Source organism: Marmota marmota, unplaced genomic scaffold, assembly GCF_001458135.2.
Source record: "Marmota marmota marmota unplaced genomic scaffold, marMar, whole genome shotgun sequence".
Lineage (NCBI taxonomy): Eukaryota > Metazoa > Chordata > Mammalia > Rodentia > Sciuridae > Marmota > Marmota marmota.
Window position 1 is genome coordinate 29,458,116 of NW_025999949.1, and position 21,378 is coordinate 29,479,493.

A 21,378-nucleotide genomic window follows, 5' to 3' on the forward strand; every position below is an offset into this window, starting at 1 on the left:
GTGCCCGCTAAAGTCTGCTCAGTGCCAAGGCACAGTGGGTTCAGGAACCAGGCATGGCCACCTCCACTGGGAGACAGACACCAGGTCCCAGAGGCTGTGATGGAGGTGGGAGCCAGAAGTGTTCCAAGATCCTCCAGGACCCACCCTATGGACACTGACAGACGGCTAGCCTTCCTGATGTCTCCCTCTCAGTCCCCCAGAGGACCCAGGAACCCACACAGAGAGCCCCTCAGAGAGGACTAGGAATCCTCAGAACTAAAGCAAGGGTCTTAGAAGTGGTCAGCGCAGCTGACCCCAGAACGCAGGGGCCTTGGCCTTTGGCTTGCAGAGGGTCCCTCCTGTTCTCTGGACAGCTGCTAAAGGACACTCCGCAGCTCTGGGAGTCTGGCCCAACCTGGTATCTATCCAAAAAGCTGATTTTTTCCATCACTGATTAACCTGCAGCAGTGGGTCTCCCCTGGAATGCTGGCGCCCGGCCGTCCTGCCAGTGGCACAGGGCTCCTTTATTTCAGGAGGGTGTCCTAGGGTGGTTTTCCAACCCAGTAAAAATAATACTGATATAACCCTCACAGAGCCAGCTCTGCAGATGTCAGCACTTTATCAGGCTGGGGTATGGCCAACAGGAGGCTGACTTTCAGAGTCAGATGGTGCTGGGTGGAACGCCGACTCTGTGAATGGCTGGGGCCACAAACCACAGTCCCTTTGTGGGCCTCAGTTTCCCCACTTATAAAGTAGAGGTTGAACCAACTGACCACAGAGATCCACCTCAAAATGTCAGCAACACAGCACTCTTATCCTGCACCCAATACTTTTAAACTTTTAATTATGAAATATTTGAACCACAAAGTGAGAGAGATAAGTTGCAAACCCCAGACACCATTGCCCCATTTCCACAAGTACCAGCCTCCTCTGTCACCCAGTCCTTGCCGACCAAGACTCTCTCAGGACAGTCAAGCATCTCACCAAAGAAGTGGGACTTACCATCTGTGCTGGGCAGAGGCCTCTCCGGGGGCGCCGGGCTGGACTTCATGCTGTTCCCCATTTCTCTCTCTCCTGGGGTGGTGGAAGATGCCCGAAGCCTACAGCACAAGAGACACACGTGGACAGTCAGCTGCGCCCCGAGCCCTCTGCGTGGAGAATGACCCAGTTTAGGCTGCATGGTGCACCATTTCTCACGCAGCCTGCTCTTTGAAAGGCGGCTGTTTTTATGTGAAGACGCAATTCGCGAATGTTGGTTACATTTGCGCAGCTCAAGTTCTTTTTATCAAGGGAATGACAGAGAAAAACCACAGAGAGGGAAGTTGATAGCAAATGCTGCTGGTGGCAGAAGTTTCCATTCCTCTGCACCCTCCCCGCCAAGGGGACAGGCAGTGTTTTTGTGAGAAGCTGAACAGCGTTTCAGTTGGCCCCAAAGAACCTACACTTGGAAAACGTAGAGTCAGCTCCCACGCCCCAGAAATTCAGGGCACATAAAACTTAGGATTTGCCTGACTTTATAGCCACAAGGGGTGAGGAGGGCCCCTGCTGCCCCTGCCATCTTTTGTCTGTTGAATTCTCCAATATACTTTCACAGAGGACCCAAAAGGACAAGTTCCTAACACACTCTGTATCTCACTCTTGCTTTATGTGCTGCCAAAGAACGTTCTGCCAATAATCTTGATCTCGTCCCTAAGCCGAGTTTGCAATGAAGGGAACAGTTTTAGAGAGGGTAAGTGACTTGTCCCATGTCACACAGCAGGTGAAGGGGGTGCTAGGGTTTGAGCCACTGATGCTTCATCTCCAGCTTGCTCCACAGTGGCTTCTCCTCCGGCAGCGCACCCAGCTTGGAATTCTAGTGGTGCACTTACAAGCTGGAAGACCTTGGGTAGGTTATTAACCTTTCCTGCCCGTTTTGGAGAATCATAGAGTAGCTTTGGGCTTTGATTACAAAATTAACTGAGGTCAGGCTTGTGACATGCACAGAACATGGCCTGGCATGAAAACCGTGCTAGTCATTGACATTTCTCGTCCATTTCCTGGTTGTCTTTAATGATCCATGTTGAATTAGAGAAAAAGGCCGCATCCATAGGTACAGCCATTCCTGCCTCATGTGGACAAAGCGATGGGGCAGGGTCCCCAGCCAGTGTCCAGGCCAACAGACACTATTGCTCCTCGCAAAGCTCCGGGAATTCAAGGGTCCAAAGGCCATCCAGGCCCCTCCCACCCAGCCTCATGTCCTGTCCAAGATCCGATGTGTACAGTTGTTCCTCTACTGACCGTGGGCCCTCTCCTCACCCATCATATGCTCAATACACTCCAAGTCCAAATGCACTGAACGTATGACCCACAGGATATCATAGCTGGACCTGCCCCACTGTAGGGTCTGGGTTGTTTCCCTTTGTGATTGGAGGGGAGCTGAGGCTAGAGACAGGTCACACCAAATATTACTAGCCTGGGAAAAAGCAGAAATTCAAAATTCAAAGCCCAGTTTCCCCTGAATGTGTGGCTTTTCACCACTGTTAAGCTGCAAAATCACCACATCCAGCTGTGATAAAGTGGAGCCATCTGTGTGGATTCTCAGGCCCCGGGCTTTGAGATGAGGTTGGGAGGGTCTGCATTGCTTCCTAATTTGGGAGGGTCAGTGGTGAGAGTGGAATTCTTGGTAGATTCACAAAGAAAGTAAACCAACGAGTGTTTTGTAAAAGTGTGCATGTTCTAAACGTTTACATGAACAACAGACACCAGCACATCCTGATATTCCCAAGGTCATTATAAGATGGGCAAAAACTCAGGCGCACTAATATGGTGAGGCCGAAATGGCCTCGGGTCTAAGGTGAAGTGTGAACCCCACGTGCCATGGACCCGTGGGTGTTGGTGACTGGAGGTGCCAGGCCATCCTTCCTCAGGCTCACCCCTCCCCTCAGCCAGGGGCAGGGCTTCCTCCAGGGTGTGCAGATTTCAGCAGCAATACTCTGACTCCAGAGTAAGGGGCATGTCTGCCTTGTCCCCAGCACCAGCCTGGTCAAAGGCATTCCTGAAGACACATGTGTCACAAGACATCCTCACAGTGCCGCAACCCCTTCCAGGCCCCCCCCCCCCAAGGGCCATCGGAGCCAGTGCCTGGGGACAGGCAGGACCCTGCCCTCCCCACCAAGGAGGCCCCAGCCTGGACGTTTCCAGGGAGGAAGTGCACGAGTGGCCTTCTCCACTGTGCAGCCCAGCCCCATGCAGGTCATGTATGTCCCATGCACAGGCTGACCCACACGGGCCTGCTGAAGCCTTCGTGGGACACACACAAGCTGTGCTCCGTGGGGCTGCTGCCGCCCTGTCCCAGTCCTACTGCTTCCGGGAATGCACCAGCTGCCCCTGTCCCTCAGCCTCCCCTTCTGGTGTTGCTGAGGCCTCCGGGTGTCAGGGAGCCTCAGCATGCAGAGAGAATTCTGAGACAACATGCATGACAGCCCTGCCCACCCCTGCTCTCCTAGGTGTCCCCACACCACAGCACAGTCCCACTGGATAATGCTTTCCTCCTCTTGGTGCCTGATGCTTGGTGTCAGGTGTCAAAACACCTAAATGACAGTGCCTGACCCTGCCCCCAGCGTGTCTGCCCTGCAGACACCGAGTGGGAAGGCCCTTCCACCAGCCTGCCAGCCTCCCTCCCACTCCATCCTCCCCTGAGCCATTTCCGAGCAGTAGGTGGCGGCCATAACGTCCCATCTCTGCCTGTCCATTATGTCACAGTTGTGCCAGAAAACTAACCTAGAAAAGTCTGTGCTCCCCATGAAACTCCCTTCCCAATGGCCACCCCACTTCTCAAGCACTGGTGTGCTGTTCTGAGGCTGCTCCTGGAGTCTAGTACATGAAATGAAATTAAAAAAAAAAGAGAGAGAAATTGGAACTTTGCATTTTTCCGATGAGGAAACTGAGTTCCATCCCAGAACAGACACATACCGGGGGTCTGGAGAGGAGGAGGCTGAGCAGGTCCTCAGAGCCTGGTCCTTCTTTTCTAGGGCTTCCCCTTGGAGGCTGGCACCCAGCTCTTCTGCCTTGCTGGCTGGTTGGCGCTCACTCTCTGTGAGACAAGGGCTGTGAGAGCCACCAAAAGCCCATCGATTCTTAGCAGCCCCTTAGAGGCTGCTCACTGGCCTCTGGGAGCCCCAAGAAGGAGTTAACTCATCAAAAAAAAAAAAGGACTTTTATTTGACAAGAGTGAAAATGCCCCCGAGGGTGCGAGCTGCAGTCTCCCTAATGAAATGCAAATGATTTGATTTAACCTGCGACAGTTCTGTGAGTGGATGGAGGTGGGAGAGGGTGAGAGACATAATTGCTTCCAGGAACAATAAGAAGAGGACAAAAGAGAAATGAGTTAATTAACACTGGCTCTGAACATCGGGGCTCCCTTCTCCCTGCCTGTGCCTCTGGGCGTGACTCTGAGGTTTCCAGGGCAAAAGATCTAACTGGGACTTGCCTTATGTCAACACCGATCTTTAGACCACGGCTGTTTCTCTGTGTGATCTTGGGCCTCAGTTTCCTCTTATGAGAAATGAGATGAGCAGAAAAGCTGATCTTCAGGGAGCGAGCCTTTTAACTCCACTTCATTGTAGCAATCAAGACTCCATGGTTTTGAAAATTATTAATAGGAGAAAAGAGCCATCATAATTTTTACAAAGTCCCATCGAGCAGATCCAGACCTCGTCTTTAGATTCCGCAGGATCAAGGGAAGGCAGGGAGGGTGTGCGAGGCCCACCTCCTCTGTTTGGTCTGGCCAGCCTCCCTGCAGGGACTTTCCTCTTTCACCCTCTTGGTATGGAGGTCAGGGTTTTGCTCACCTGCTCACAGGCCCAGGGATGGAAACCCTGCATCTCCTGACTTCAGACCCCATGCCCTTTGCCCCTGACCGTTGATGCTGTCGTCCTCTGAGAGGATACTGGACAGCCTGGGGGCAGGCTGCCCCTGGAGCAGACAGAAGTGAGAAGAGGCCAGGGCCCTCAGGGTGCTGCTGTAGGCATGAGGTAGTTGCCCGCACAGGGGTTCTGTTTGCCCAGGGATTCTTTTGCTGCATGCTCTGTGTTATCTTATAAATATAGGACCCAGCCCCTCAAAGTCCTCTTTCCTGGGCAGCATCCTGGGACAGATTGGTAAACCTTGCCCACCTGTGCTTCTACGACCTGGACTTGGCAGTTAGAAAGGAAGGTGTCCTGGGCCCCTTCCCATCATGGTAACAGGGAGAGGACTGAGGACTCCAGCCAGCCGAAGGCAGGGCTCCTGTCCTGTCCCCTGGGATCCAAAGCCTCTGTGACTCCTGGAGTCCATGTGGGAACCTTCCAGGCCAGCCTTCCCTTCTTCCTTGTAAACTTCCTCCCCCAAGAGACAGCTGCAGGCCCATTCCTATGACCTCCTTCTAGAGCATGGGAGCACAGGGCCAGGGGTGGAGGAACCTCAAATGCGCCGCACATGTTCCCAATAACAGCAGCTGTGACACCCAGAGTTTCATCTGATTGGTCAGCTCTTACCCTCCGCCAGGCAGGAAGCCCAGCACAGTGTAGCCGCCACACCCCAACTGCCCACACCACCCACCTGATACCTGAGCTAGACCAGCTGGCTCATCCAGGGTCATACAGCTAGTAAGAAATGACGCTGGGGTTCAAAGCAGATTGGCCTGGCTTAACACCCTGGGCCTGGAACCACCAGGAAGTGCTGCCCAGCCTTCCTGCCCTTCTGGGTGGCCTAAGAAGGCAATAGAAAAATTATATTTTCAAAGTCAAAAGCAAACTTTGAGAACCATAAACTTTTGCAGAGAATCTTTCATATGAGGGACATGGAAGCCCCAGGGATCTCTTGGAAGTCATGTGGCACTGATTGGCAGTCAAAGTCTGGGGATCCTGTTGGGGGGAGTAGAAAGGACAGGAGCGAGATTGTGAGGCCTGCTGCAGTCAGCAGGCAGGAATAGGTCCCCCAGGAGGTTGTCCAGCTTTTCATGACAGTATTTTAAAGAACCATTAATGCCACAGGACACAACCAAGAAAGAGAAACTAGCTGTGCTTAAAGGGTCCCAATTTCATGAAGAAAGATTTTTCTTCTTTTGAGGCATGGTCTTACTAAGTTGCCAATATGGCCTTCAACTTGCAATTCTCCTGCCTCAGCTGCTCAAGTTGCTAAGATGACCAGTGTGTGCCACCATCCCCAAAATGATTTTGTGAAAATTTAATCTGCATATGTAAATACCTTATATAGAAAATGGTTAATGAAATTTCCCAAAGTGTTTCCAAGAGCATCCTTGGATGGGGAATGATCTTATTTATCAATTTTTCCTTCAAACAATTCTAGAATATTCAAATTTTCTTCATGTGCATAGATTGCATTTATGTTAAAAAGTTCAGAACCTGATTTCAGGGTCTTCAAAGCAGGCAGCCTGGCTCAGATGCCAGCTCCCTATCTCCTGGCTGTGTGTCCTCTGGCAAGTTCTTTTTCTTCTCTGAGCCTTGACTTTCAAATTCATCAATTTGGAATACAAGTATGTGCCCTTCAGTATTGTTTAATTATAAATCACACCTAAAGCTGAGGTGTCTGATAAATGGTAGCTAAAAATTCACAAATGCAGGTCCCTATGGGGACAAGGTGGCCTGCCCACTCTCAGTTCCAGCTGGAGCCAGTCCCTGCAGTACGATAGGAGATCCTGACTGATACCTGTGACTCCTCAGTCGGCTCAGGATTGGCTCAGCTGGGTCTGGAGTCTGACACTTTGCTTCAGAGAAAATAAGAGCTGGCAAAGGTGTTTGGCATCGGTTGCTCTCCCAGCTAAGGTCTCGCAGGATTTCCGGGGGCACCCCACCACATCCTGACCTCAACTCAGCAGGTGCATCTCCCTGAGCCCCAGGCTGGGGGCTGCCAGGGCTGCCCGCCCCGTGACCCACATTGCTCCCCACTGGCCTCCTAGGGCAGGTGCAGCCCGGGCCTGTCCTGCCTACCTTGCCCCTGCACCCACCTGGCTCTCCCAGCTCGGCAAGGGAGCGCTGAGGGACATCCACGGCTCCAGGACTCTGGGCAAGGGCAAGACCTGCCAGGAGCAGGCGGCCAGCTCGGCGAGGCGCACACACCTCCAGCCTTCTCCTCGCGCCCACCTCTAGAGAAGAGGCACAAGAGGGCCACTAGGGAGACAGCTGGGGACGGATCCTCCAGGACATCTCAAACTTGTTGGTTCAAACTGTGTGTTAAAGAGTTTCCTCAGAAGCTTAATACAGAAAATAGGTAAATCAGGTACTGGGTGGGCGCTGGGAACTCCGTCTCGCCCCCACCACACGGGACACCTCAACCCCAGGGGAGAATGGAGCGCTGACTGACAGGTAGCAACTCAACTCTTGAGTTTTCTATTAGATACCTATTTCTAATTAGATAGTATTTCTAACATTCCTATTAGAGTTTTCTAATAGAAAAGGCTGGAGAGGGCAAGCAGGTCCCAAAGTCACACAGTAGTTTGTCGGCAATGAGAGGCTGAGCGCTCGGCCTGCCCGGCGTCCATGGGCCTGTGTCCGGGAGGGGCGCAGAGGGGCTTCAGGATAGACAGTCTGTCAGGGAGACGAGCTTTGCCTCAAGACCACACAAGGTTGCAACCGGTTTCATGACTGCTTCAAGATATGGAAATCAGCCTGATTGGGGGCCACACAAAACTGAGGCCAATTTCAGCTCCACAGTCTATCCAGTCACCAAGCTTTCCTCCACAGATGCTTCCCCATCTGCCTTGCCGGGTTTTCACCAGGAAGATCAGTGAATTGGAGGCCGAGCATACACTAGTGTCTCCGCAGCTGTACACTCTGGGGACGCAGGGCCTCCAGGACCCAGATGTGCTGCAGCAGAATGGGCCGTGTGTGGTATGCAGGGTGGACGTCAGGGGCTGTCCCCAACACGGCGTCAATAGTCCACAGAAAATCCCTCCCACCTTCCTGAGGCCCCATCCTCTGTGACTAGGGACAGGCACCACCCAGTCTGGCTCTGCTGGGCTCAGGACAAGTTCTCTGGCAACCCCCAGGATGTGGATGGGGTCTGGCCCCAGGCCAGGTCCTGGGTACCAAAGTAAGCTGTGACCTGGTGACATCAAAGGGTCAGCAATGAGCAAACAGCTACAAGCGCGATTACCCTGACGCTAGCTTTTGAGCAGCATGGGAAAGTACTGGCTGCGCAAGAGGATATGTGGGTCCTGGGGAGGAAGTGTTCATCAGAGCAGGAAGAGGCAAAGGGCACCTCTGTGGGATGCTAGAGGCCTCCAGAAATCTAGGCCCAGGGATTGGCAAGGCACAATTTCTTTATTACGTCACGTTTCCCAGCAAGAGCTGGTTTTGCTTTTCATTCACGCACTTGTCAGGGGCACTGGGAATCCCATGTGCGGACGGCAAGCCCTGCTTTGAGTCTGCCCGTTGTGGGAATCACCTGCCAGGGTGCCCATGCCCTGCGTCCTGGTCATGAGGCAGATGGTGGGGTGTCCTCACTCTAAAGAGATCCTCAGACGTTCCCTGTGGGCTGCGAGGGAGAACCTGGGCTGTTTGTTTTTTGGGTCCCCCTCCCTGCCTCCCTGGGGAGGATTGCAATGCGCTGTTGGATGTTGCGGTCACCCGCCTCCCCTGCTGGACCCTAGGCGCCAAAAAGACAGCCACTGGTTCTTCTGCTCCCTTGAGCTGGTCATTCCGAGGAGTTCAGAAGAAAATAGAAAGAACAGATAAAAGCTGAAGCGGTGTGCCCAGGACAGTGGCCCAGTGGTGAGCTGAAGCCTGTGGGCGGTCAGTGCCAGGTGCCACTGATCTGCTGTTGCCAGTCTGGGGTGGGAACCTCCCACCGAGCCTCACTCCCAGCCTGTGCCGCCACCTTTCTGTGTGTAGTTAAGAAGAGATGTTCCGGGTGGGTCTCGGCTCCAGGCACACTGGAGTGGACACCTGCTTCACTGATTCTTTCTCTGGACAGTTATTCATATGTGCAATGGCTGCCTGTAGACATCTCCATTTGTTTTTTAAAAAGAAGAGATTGCTATCAATTGCAAGCTGTCAAGCCCAGCTTCCACTATGTGGAAGACCTAAATTAGATACTTAATGAATGTTTTAAGTATTTCGGATGCCCCAAAGAGCCCACCCATTTTATAGATGAGGGAAGTCTCAGAGAGGCTAAGGTACTTGCTTAGGATCACACAGCTGCTTCAAGGTTGGGGTCAGCTTTGAAATCTTGGATCTCAGATCCCAGCCCTAATTCCTTCGGTTGTGTTTATACCAGAATAATGGCATTTTGCATTAAGGAGCAGATACTTTCAGAACCGGGGTTGCTTGTGAGGCTGCAGGAGAAGGTGCAGAGATGGGACGCACCATCCCCTGCCCTGTGCATGCAGCCCTTCCTTCTGACTGTTGGAAGTCACTTCTCACCTGGCATTTGCTACAGAGGACCCAGCTGCCAGCTCTGCCCTTCTGCCCAGGCCCTGAGCTGTCAGCTTTGTGTCATGAAACCCTCTGAATGGGGGGCTCCAGTCCAATTTCCCCCAAATTCTATTCTCCACCATTACATCTTTAGAACCCATGGTGGGCTCACTAATTTCCCCAAGATGGTGGGCATGCTCCTTTCCTCATGTGGGTGACCACTTGCCTCTCTGTAAAGACGGGGGACCTGGTGGAGCCCTCCTGCGTCATCCCAGCCCCTGCCAGCTCCCCTGAGCTCAGCACACGGCCACAGGAGGAAAAGAGGCCCATGTGTGATGTGTGCCAAGGTCCTCGCCCCCGGGGCTCACGAGCGCTCACCCCGGGCCGCGCCCTCTGTGTGGCAGCATCCTCGAGCTTAGGGCTTTGCAAACCTGGGAAGTCAAGGCCAGAGCACCTGCACAGTTGGCCTGGCCAGCCAGCCAGCTGGTAGGCGGCACAGGCAAGCCCTGAATCCAAGCGGTGTGGCTCCAGAGCGGCTCTTGGGTCCACGCCCTTCAGCACAAGGAGATGTGGGGGCTCGAATGGAGCTACAGCTCTCCTTTCCTGTGACAAGGTGACAGTGCCACTGCTTTGTGTGCTGGAGGGTCATGTTCATAATAGGTGTCAGTGGCTGGACCACTGGGGATATTGAGAGAACGACAGGTGGAGAGGGGGTCAGGACACTCAGGGCACTGGGAATTTCAATTCAGAGGCTGCAGGATTTAAGCTGATCGTCCATGAGGAGGGAGAGCAGCGAGGAGAGATGACACAGCCATAATTTGGGGAGCAGCGCTTCCCAGGATTAATGTGAGGATTCCATTCGACCTACATCCCCAGCTCCTCCGTTCCCTCTCCCTGGCTCTTGGTCTCCTTCATGGCGTACACCCTGGTGGTCATCATGTATTGACCACCTCACCTCCAAAAACTTTCTACAGACTTGTTCCATGTCTATTCCTCAATTTAGAAAAAACATGAATTGCAGGAGACTGTCACATAATCTGTGCACAATTAATTATGCAGAATGACTAACGGTGTTCTATATAAAGTGCCTGGCCCAGTGCAGGGTCCCTAAAGACAGGCCAGGGCACAAGTCCCCCTTTCTTCTGAAGCTCTTTAAGTCTCCCTGGCTTTGCTCACTCTTGGTTCCCCTGGCACACCAAGCCCTCCACCATGGTCCCAGGCTGCCCAGATTAAAAAAAAAAAAATCTGGCTGGACCTGGAGTTACCGTAATCAACTGTGGCCCCTCCCTTCGCGGAGCTCAGATGAGAGGAAGTGGTTTGGACAAGATGTACTTAAATCCTAAGGAACCCTGGGGAGGTGTCGAGAGGGGAAAATCACATGGTGTGGCCTCAGTGCATGTTGACTGAGGGAACAAATGGACGGACAGTGGATGGATGGATGGACAGGCACGTGCATAAATGTACCAACATGTCCCTCAGGTTGTTAAAAATTCAAATGATTTGGTCTGACAAGCTGGAAATTCTTTACGAGAATTTTAAGTTCCAGCTTTTCTTGGAGCTGGGGGAAATAAATTCTTGCTGAGTGTGAAATGAAAAATTAAAACTGAGCAGCATCTATTAATGCAGGAAGCTGATGAGACTCAGTGGCATGAATAATTTCTGTCTGTAAGAAAAGTGCTCTGCTCAGAAGCACAGCTCCCGCTCACGCTGCTCAGAGTGAGGAAGTTTCTCGATCTTAGGAAAATAGTTTCAGTTTGCTGCGATGCAAACCTCCCCACATTTATGTCAGATGGAGGAACAAGCCGAGATATGTATTCAGAAAAATGGAGAAGGAGTGCCTGGCTTGTTGGTTTTGCAACCTGATCCACCATATTTACCATTGCTGGCTAACAGTTTTCTGCCTAGAAATACCAGAGGGAATAGACATACTTTCACTGTTTGATTTAGGAATGACACTAATAGCTACTATTTAGCCCTTTGCATCGCCTACAATTCCTGCACATGAGGAAACTGTTTTATCCTTTTCACAAGGAAGAACCTGACATTCAGAGAGGCAAAGTGACCTGCCCAGAGTCACACAGCTCATTGGTGGTTGACCTGGAGTGTTGATTCAGGTATAGTTGATTATATCACTGGCTTCCTATAATGCCATCCTGCTGCCGTGACTCTAGAGCTGTTTGAGACGCAGGAGTCTTAATGGGTTTCTATCAGTCTGTTTCGTGGGTTATCATTACTCTACTTTCCAGAACTCACTAAGTACTCCTAGATAGTGTTCTTCTAATTGGAGATTATTAATTGCAACAGAATTTGCCAGCTCTTCCATTTACCCCCTACCCAGTTTTAAAAGGACCACAGTTTAATAGACCCAAAACACAGCATATCACAGTCAACAGCAGAATGACAATTCACAGAAAATGGGATGGAATTCTCCTAAAATGAAGGGTATCACTGTAAACAGATACCACTGTCCTTAGCTCCCCTGTGCTCCCTGAGGTCCACCCTCCCCACCTCAGCCCCTCAATGCCTCTCTGAGCCTCATTTTTTCATTTGTCAAAAGCAAATAACAATTGCAAGCTTGCAGGATTGTCCCGAGAGTTGCAGGAACGTGACTTTTCATGCCATGCCCCTCTTGTCACTTAGGACGGTCCCCACCTGCTCACACCCCACTCACAGACCCAGTCAGGCCATTCTGAGGCCAGAGCCCAGGTCATTCTCTGAGACTAGAATCTCTTGATAAGTAAACCTGTAAAACAAAATGAAGTGTGCCAGCCTCCTTAGGAAGCGCTGCTTCTCCCGAGTCTTTTCCAGTCTGCACTTGCGTGATTTCAGAATTTATGATTTCCTATATAGACCTTGCCCTTAGCTCCCTCCTCCCCCACGCACCTAGCACCTACTTAGGTTATTGTCACTTATCTTTGGCACCTTCCCAAACAAGATCCATGCTGCCAGACCTCACCCAGCACTGCTGCTATCCCCCAGTTTAGCTAGGCTCCGTGTGCCCTTGGACACCAGGACTCCAGGCACCCATGGTGTTGGTGTCTGAAACTGACTGGGCACTGTGCATGTTGTTCATTGAATCCGGCCAATTGCTCTGTGAACTAGGTGCAGTTATTTCCTTTTCACAGATGGGAAAATGAAGGCCTGGGGTGGTTGATAAGCCTGCTGTGTACCAGGCTCTGAGACTGTCTCACCTGGCAGGAACGTGACCTGCCCACCCTCCCCTTCCCTGCCCTTCTTCCCCTGGAACAGTGCACCCAGGGCACAGTGAGCAGCTCCGGTGTCAAACTCAGTGCTGGGTGCTGGGCTTCCTCCAACATGCTTCCCTCATGTCCTCAGCTCTTCTCTAGCTCCAGAAAGTCCACCTCTGCCAGCTGTGCATCGGAGGGGCCCTGATGGCTCTCCCCACCCAGTTCTTGCCACATCCCCCAAGGTACCTTCAAACGCTGGGCATGGCCTCCCCTGGGAGTTGGCGGCGGAGGGGCGGCCAGGCACGGGGTCACCGCCTCTCCATCAGTGGCTGCTCCTCCAGAATGAGCAGACGGCCAGGGCTCCAGAGGGGTAGAGGAGAAGCCCTTGCTATCAAGAGGCACCACAGTTGCTAAACCGCCACACACTTCCTCTGTGAGAACGAGGAAGGCGCGGGGCTTGCAGAAGGGCAGGTTCCTGTTTTCAGCAACCACCCAGAGCTGACTTCTCTCTGCAAGGACGGGGAAGAGAGAGGCATTATTAATTTTTTTTACAAAGCACTTGAGAATATAGGCAGCTTGATTCTAAATGGCCAGGGCTTTCAGAAACTTGGTCTCCCCCGCCCCCCACTCTCACCCTCTCTCTCTCTCTAATTAAAAGGCAGATGGGCTGAGATTTTGCTCATGTGCATCCCTGGAGCTCTCAGGGCCCAAAGAGGCTGTGGCTTAGCTAACTGTCACTTCTTTTTTTTTTGAGTTTCCCAATTTTTACAGCTTTCTTATGTCACTGTCAAATGGATCCCAGAATCAAGCTTCCTGTCCTGGCTCTGCCAAAAGGCAGTTGTCAATTGCTGGGGACTTGAAACAGTAGGCAGCCAGCCCTCGACATGGCTGAGCTGCCCACAGCCTCCCTGGCAAGACTTGCCCCCACCTCTGCTGGGCATCTACCAGAAGAAGCTGCAGGGAGCAAGAAGAGCAGATCTTCCAGAGCCAGATCATAGGAGGCCAGAGAGGGCAGCAAGTCCCCACCAGGAGGGGTCCTGAATCAAGGGGGAAAGCCAGAAAGAGGACCATGGCAGGGGCCCTGGGAGTTAGGTGCCCTCTTGGTCACTTGGGGCCATGCCAACCCCTGGGGAATGTGCTGTGCTTGTGTGGAGGCACAACTTCTAGACAGTCCACTCAAAAGATGTTAAGATGCAGAAAGAGAAAGGAGGAGAGAAAGCAGGCCAGTGTGGCCAAGTGTTGATATCGGATGAATCAGGTGAGGGGTAATGGGTAGCCTTGTTCTCCTTCATCATGGGTTTGAAACAGAATACATATTTAGTCTACATATATCTATTTATTATTTTATACGTGTGGGAATGGATGTGTGTGTGTGTGTGTGTATTACCCTATTCATAATGTATGAGGCTCAAGCAGGGAAGCTAGGCACAGGGACTGGGGTGTGTTGTGTTGGTGGGAGAGGTGGAGGCTTCTGGAAGGTCAGTCCTGGGATGGGCGCGTAAGCTGGGAGGCCAGAGCACTGTGCTCAGCTGGCCCTCTGCAAGCTCCTTGCAGCGTGTCTGGACAGGAGGACACCACAGCAGCTGGCCCACAGTCACATAGTCAGTCCCAGCCAGATCAGAACAGATGTAGGGCTGTGCCCCATGGCCCCACCCAGCCAGGACATCGTACCCTGAGACAGTCATTTAGAAACCTTGCTGACTGTAGTTCGTGAAGATAATGAATTAAAAACACTGGGGCTGTGTCTAAATTTAGAAGACACCCAGTAACAGAGAGATGCTCCCCCCGACGGCTCAGGGAAGTGCCTGCTCTGTGAAGAGCAAAGAAAATATTGCGGAAGACTGAGGGGGCAGACAAGGCAGGCAGAAATGTGCAGAAGTGGAGCCTCCCCATGGCATGGGGAGTAGGAGAGCTCTGGACCCAGAAGGCCTGAGCCGTGGGGACTCTTCAAAAGCCTCTTCCATGGTCCACGTGGGTAAGATAGAGTGTGTTCCCTCACTCTGTCCTCCAGTCAGTAAAATTTGCTGAGCAAAGCACCATCTCAGACCCTGGGGTTTAGCTTGGAAGAAAATCAGTCAAAGCCCTGTCCTCCTTGGCCTGCCCACCCTGGAGTCACCCCGTGGAGGGTAGTAGGGCGACCGTGGACTCTGGAGCCTGCTATAATGGGAACACAGTGGGCTGGTGGGACAGAGGGCCGGGGGGGTCCATGGCTGGGGCATGAGAATCTGCAGGTGTCATGAGCTGAGACTTGCAGGAGGAAAAGGAGGCAGCCCAGTCCTGGCCAGCAGGAGGGTACAGGCTGCGGGAACTGCTGATGCGACTGTGGGACCCTGGTGGTGGGGCCCCAAGGACATTCCAAGTCTGATGGAAGTCAGGCTAGTGACAATGGGCACTGCCCATAGATGAGACAGCACTCCAGACACCAGCCACTAAGGCACAGCCGGTCAGGGCCTGTGGAAGGGCAGAGGCACCACAGAGGACAACATTGTTAGTTTGTCATGTAGGCCTCTCCCACGGCTCCCGGCACCTGGCCCAGTACCCTAATAGCACACAGGACTTTCCTTCCTAACCCACCAAGGGGCCGTTGAGCACAAGCATGTGGCCACTTATTCAGGTATGCGTCTCAGGGTCCAAACATTCAGTCATTCAACCAACCTTTGTCAACACCGGCCACATGCTGGGGACTGTATATGGCCAGGCTGTGTCTGAGCTCAGGGAACTCAAGCCAAACCCTTTCTTCCCTGTTAGCCAGACCCAGCACAGGTCTGCATATTGTTGAATTACTGAATCTGGCAAACAGCGATGGCCTTTCTGACAGGACAGTCTGGGAGAAAGCCACAGAGATAGCATGAAGGGGCCCTGCCAGGGAGGAGACTGGAGCAGATATCACAGCTCCAGGGGGTTAAAGAAGGAGGACCTTGGTGGGGAGGGGGCCAGGAGAGGAGCCACAGCAAGTCCGGGAGCCCCTAGCACTGAGGCCTGGCGGGACCAGGTTGGATTCCATGCCAGCAGGAAGGTCATCATTCAAGGTCCTCAACGTACCCGTCAACACAAGAAGCCCGGACAGAAACTCGGAGGGTGATGTCATTCCCGGGACCTGAAGCAAAAGTCTGGGTCAGACGAGGCTTCGCTGCCCCAGCCAGGTGACGGACAAGCCATGGGGAGGTCGTGCTTCAGGGCTCGTGAAGACACCCAGGACCATCTGTGTAGGGAGCATGTGATTTCCAGAGCTGTGCAAATTAATTAGCTCTTTGGGCCCAGACGGATGGCCACTGGGAGATTACCAAGATGCCAGCCATGTGCAGGCTGAGGATCACTTGATTAAGTCTGAGGGTGAGTGTTAAGGTGGATGGTCCCCTGAGTAGGCAGTCCCCTTACACAAGCTGTGAGGAGCCAGTTGTGGTGTCCCAGCTGCAGCTGGAAGGCCTGCTGATCCCAGCAGAGAGCTGAAGCTCATTCTCCAGCTTGGGTCTCGGGATCCGGGAGTTCCAGTGCTCCTAAGGTGATGTGGGGTTATGTGACAGGTGACAGGTATGAAGGTTAAGCCCCATAGTAAGTCAGAGTTCACAGCTTGATCCAGTATGAGCAGGTTCCCAGATCTCTCCCCACTCCCCACCAGAGCTCACTTAGTCATACAGATCCCTAGGCCTCCCCAAGCAGAAGCGAGTACCCCCTTTCAGAACGCCCTGGGGAAATAGGTCACTTTGCACACATTGGTGTCAAGGTCAAGAGCGAGGTTCCAGATTCCTGGAGGCTACGTGACCTTGCATGGTTTCTGTAGCTCTCCCAGAGCCTAATAATGTTACTAATGCTACTTGATCACCAGGTTCCATGGGACCATATGTGTAAAGTGCCTGCGTGGCGTGAGGAGCTCATTCCCTGCAGTCAGAGCATGTGCTTAGGAAGGTCAAGGTGTGTCGAAAACACGTGGCGACTGAGTCTAGAGCAGAGAGCCTTGTCCAGAAGAGATGATCCAGACTGTCCCCCAATTGCACAGATGGATGAGGCTGTGCTGGGGAACAGGACTCCTCTGGGAATGCTGACTTTCACCCATCAGGAGACAGTGCAAACTCTCCCTCCTGGGGGTGGGCAGGTGCTGCTGCTCCACTGAGAGTCCCTGTGTCTGGGACCAGCTCCTAAGGTGGAGAGGGCCCACTGGAAGGAGCCGAGTTCCCCGTGGAGTGAACTTCAACGTGTTGTCAAGCTCTTCCTGTTTCTTTGGGAGGCGTCTGGAGCTAGTGGCATTCTCAGGAAAGAGACAGTGTGGGAGCCACGGGGCACTGACATGTTGACTCATTAGAGCGCTTGTCTCTCAAAGTTGCTCAAGCACAGCCGCCGCCTGCCCCTCCCGGAGACCCACTATCCTCAGCTCTGCGAGGGTTGGTAAGCAGGGCGGCCGGTCTCCCAGGGCGTGGACTGTCCCTTGAGCAGGATCTGGGATAAGCCACGTGGCTTTCTTTACTCACCTGCTCCAGATGCACTGACTCAGAGACCTTTCTTTCCCAGGACCAACCCCAGGTGCTCGCTTCTCTAAGTGGGTGTGTGTGCGGGAATTCCCGTGGGCTAGCCACGGGGACTAAGCCGTGGGGACAAAGGTGACATGTGCTCTGCCCTCCAGGAGCTCCACGTGAGTTGAATAGGGATCCGGAAGGAACCAGGACAGGGCAGCTTGGTGGTCAGGGACACCAAAGGAAACAGCTGGCGTCACTGAGAGGGCATGAGGGTACCAAGAGGTGGTACTCAGGGGCCTTGACATGAGAGGGGCCCACGGAGGCTAGACATTTGAAGCACTGACCAAATGTCCTCCCTGTGCCTTCTTGGTTCCTTTTCATGGTGGAATGGCTTGAGCACATCTCATCTGGAAGTGGAAGTGACAGTAGTGTCTGCCCCTTACCTATTTGTCCTGGCTCCTCGTGCTCTCTGCCCCTTCAGGTCCACTGGAACCAGCTGACGGATGAGCTCCGTCTCTGTCCCCTGCTGCTCCAGCCTTCCATGCCCCACTGTCCTCAGAATCTGCATGAACGCCTCGCAGGTGCCCGTCTCTCCTCTGCCTCCCCGTGTGCCGACCCCCATGGCTCCCCCACTCAGGATCAGCCAGAACCCCGGGCTGCACCTGGCTCCTCCCCCCGCCAAGGTGCTCGTGCCCTATCCCTGCGTGGGAGTCTGCGGAAGCACTCTTGCCCCCTTTGCCCACTGCCCAGGTGGGGTCAAGCCATGCCACCACTCTCATCTGTCCTCTGCCAAAGGTGGGGTCTTCAGCTGCCCGATGGCCTGAGTCCCTGAGCTGGCTCATGCTACGTGGGAGGAGGAAAGGTGACAAGGGGTGCCATCTGCCTGCGCCCAGCTGTTGCCAGGATGACCTATCCCTGTCCAGGGGCGTGAGGCTTCTGACCATGTCTGTACTGCCCACAGAGCAGCAGCTGGGGGCCTCGGGTGGCATCCCAGCTCTCTCCCTTCCTCTCGGTACCTGCTGTGTGGCATGGCCAACTCCTAACTTCCAGTTGGGGCTGGGGAGCAAGACGTTTTGTGTGAACATCCCAGTGCTCCTCTCTAGTCATCGTTACACGTGGCGATTCCGCTACCCTATGCCTCACAAACGTGAACGCGCATTTTGAGATTTCTTAAATTATCTGTAAATACTCTAGAATTTCCCTGCCGTGCTCTGGTGGATTGTCTTGTTCACTTGACGGGCCACCACGACTAACAGGGACATTCAGGAGAAACGGACATCATTTCTAAACAGTGACGAATCTTGGCCATGACTTCATTCTATGGTCTTTTTTCTGCGAAGGGCACAGAAATCCTTGTGAACTGTGTTTCAGAACAAAGCCTAGGGTCAGCCTCTGCCAGGGAGAAAGGAGAGCCAGTGTGCCCCGGTTTCGGGTGCCATCGCCCAGGGGGGCAGATCTTGGGGTGTCTTGGAGCACCGCCCCTTTTCCAGTCTGCTGGCCTGACTCTGGAGGGCAGGGAGCCGATCTCTTCTGTCAACGTGGTGCCCAGCACTGGGACCTTGCAAGGCCACAGCAGCCAGCTAACACCAGGGAAGGAAGGGGAAGGAGGCAGGGGGAGTGGGAGGGAGAGACCACAGGAGAGAGTTAAAAATAAAAGAGAAGAGCCTCCCTTCCCCCCAGATCGCAAACTTCCTCAAGGCCTTAATCAGCCTCTGGTTCCCTGGGGCATGGGCACGGAGGAATTGCTCAGAGCTCCTGGAATTATCTATCCCGTAGATTAGCTCACAGCAGCAGGGCCGGCCTGTCCCAGGGACAAGGGAACAGAGGCTGGGCTCCAGGCAGGGAGGCCTCTAACATCCCGGGAGTCCGCCTCCTAAGTGCTCTGCCCTGAGTTTTCATCTCCTAAACATGGATTCCAATAAAACTGTCCAGCCAGGTCTCAGTGTGCTTGAGCAGCACGACGCAGCCAAGAGCCCCAGCAGGATGCTCGTGGTGCATTCCACCCCCAGCGCCTCGTGCTCCCAGGAGATACACTTCTCTCAAATGACACGATGTTGCTGTTATCTAAAGAAGAGCAAGCTCAACGCCGCCCTGATGTAATTTAGATCAGTGTCATCCAGGAAAAACCGGCTGGATGGGTGTGAAATTAGTGTCAGCGTCCCCCTCAGTGCCCACTGATCCACAGCTAATTGCACCCAGCAGTGGGCAGCGTGGAGGACAGCCAGGACAGACAGGCTCGGGGCTCAGAGTACTCTCTGCCAAAACTGAACTTCAACCTGAGGCATCTTTTCTTAGACTACAGAATATTTCACTGTTTTTTTTTTTAATTTTAGTTTAAGTGGCCATAAAATTATAAATAACCGACATCTGTAGAGTGCTTTATGGGTTATGAAGTATTTTTAAATCTGTTATTTCCTTTAATTATCATAAGAACTCTTTGAAATACTGCTTGTGATTTTAATGACTGCTGCTATGTGTCAGAGACGTGGGCGCATGGAAACACGTTCGCGTTCTCCGTGAATTCATCTCAGCAGATGGATAAGGTAAATATTCTATTTGCTTTACACTCAAGGAAAATGGAGCACAGGACTTTGAGAACTTCCTAAGAACATGCAGCTGGTAGGAAGGACGCTGCCCTTGAACCTGTGCTGATGGGCCCGTGGCACCTGCTCTTGAGGCCACACCTGAGACTTGAGCACGTGTTCATTTGACAGATGAGGAGACTGAGGTCCAAGCTGTCAGAGCAGGGGTCAACAACATTTCTCTCCTCCAAGAGCCAACATTCCGCCAATTCTTTCTGCATCTCTTCATCATCATCATCATCATGATTTATAGCTGTTTCCTTCTGGCAGGTTTGGAGGGGATGGCACTGTGGAGTAGATCCAGGAGCAAAACTAACAGGGACTCAGTCCACCTGTTTATTCTTAGAGATGCCAGACCCTTAGCAAGAGACCCCAGCAGGGTCCTGTGGGGAGAGTTGGATGAGGTTCTGTGTGAATGTCCAGCCCGGTGGTTGCCACAGCTGTCCTCGTTCTGGGCTCAGACCTTGAGATGAAGTAGTGGCACCTCAGAGGACACACAGGTTGTAGGGCAGGGGCGAGGCTCAGGGTGAAGTCCCATTATCAGGAAGACCAGAGACAGGGTTTTCATCCTGCTGGTCAGCTGGACAGCTGGTCCTCAGGAACCCAAATGCAGTCTCCCTGCTGGTCAGGAAGCTCGGTCAGTGCCCGGATGTCCTCTTTTGGTGCAGGCCTTTGGCTGTCACCCACCTCACCGCAGTGGCCAGTGTGAACTTCCTGAGTCCTGAACATGGCTGCAGCGCCCCAATCCACCTCCTCAGTGGCTCCGTTGCCCCCTCCTTGTGACATGGCACAGGGAAGGCCCTTCTGCCTCCTTGTCCAGGCTCAGCCAAGCTACCTCCTCCTCCATTGGCCCTTCTGCATCAGGTGGCTCCCACCTGTCTGCATGGCCCCTGCTCAGTCTTTGTGGAGTGACTCCCAGTCCCCTGGCCAAGTCATGACTCCCCGTGGGACTGTCCTGAGAGGACCTGGGCTGCTTCGATGTCCACTTCCTTCTTTGGTCCCTACCAGCATCTCATGACTTCCTGCACACAGGGTACTTTCTAGGGCAGCCATGGGAAGTCCTTTCTGTTGGTCAGGAGCTGGCCACTGTCATCTACTGAAGGAAGAAAGGAGAGGAGGGAAGGGACAGGGACAGGGGCCAGAGGGACCTGGTCATCAGGCCTTGGCCTCCTTACTCCTGGCGTCTCTACTGGGTCCATTCTCCCCTGACTCCTTGGTTTCTTGGTAGTTCTTCATCATCGAGGCTATGGCTGGAGCCAGAGCCTGCAGGGAAACAAGCAGCCACTCTGTCCTGCAGGGCTGGGGTGCTGAGGACCGCAGAGCCCCCCACGGCTCTCCCCTCAGGTTTCCACCTGGAGAGTGCGTCCAGGAACGCAGCTCTCCCAGAGCCACCACCAGGAGCCGACATCTGTAGCACTGCACATGAGAGATGAAGAAGAGCTCGGCCCTGAAACTGGCCAAGTTCTTGATTTGCCCAAGGCGACCAGGCCACTAGGTGGAGGAGTCGGGATTTGAAGTAGCATCTTTTCCTGATTACAAGCACTTGCCTTAATGCTTTTCTACACTGGAAGCTATTTTTCAAAGTTTTCTTTTTTCCTTTAGTGAACACTGAGGGTCGGATCAGCAGGTACCAGTTGTCCAAGTCTGTGGTGCGTGGCGTGGCACTTCAGCACGTGTACACAGCGTGTCCTGACCCCTTCCAGCAGCCAGCAGTCCCTCTCCTCCTTGTGGCTTTACACTTGGGGACTGCTCGTCACAGGTTTAAAGAAGACGATGACGTAGAGCC

General features: G+C 53.2%; 2 protein-coding genes across 4 annotated transcripts in view; one reads left to right on the top strand and one right to left on the bottom strand.

Moving 5' to 3' along the window:
- The window catches only part of Sla (Src like adaptor), a 33,501-nt gene extending 20,433 nt beyond the window's left edge, over positions 1–13,068 (bottom strand). Inside the window, exons 1-2 of one of the 3 annotated variants that reach the window (XM_015486503.2) lie at positions 12,806–13,068; positions 982–1,079 (exon numbers count right to left, since the gene is read on the bottom strand). In XM_015486503.2, the coding sequence (XP_015341989.1) occupies positions 982–1,042 (61 nt within the window). In that variant the 5' untranslated portion in view covers positions 1,043–1,079; positions 12,806–13,068. Of the gene's footprint in view, positions 1–981; positions 1,175–3,930; positions 4,048–12,805 lie in introns of those variants that run through there. The other 2 variants (XM_048802164.1, XM_015486502.2) reach the window with 2 other exon arrangements.
- The window catches only part of Tg (thyroglobulin), a 213,545-nt gene that overhangs the window by 151,886 nt on the left and 40,281 nt on the right, over positions 1–21,378 (top strand). The gene's annotated exons all lie outside the window — the stretch shown is intronic.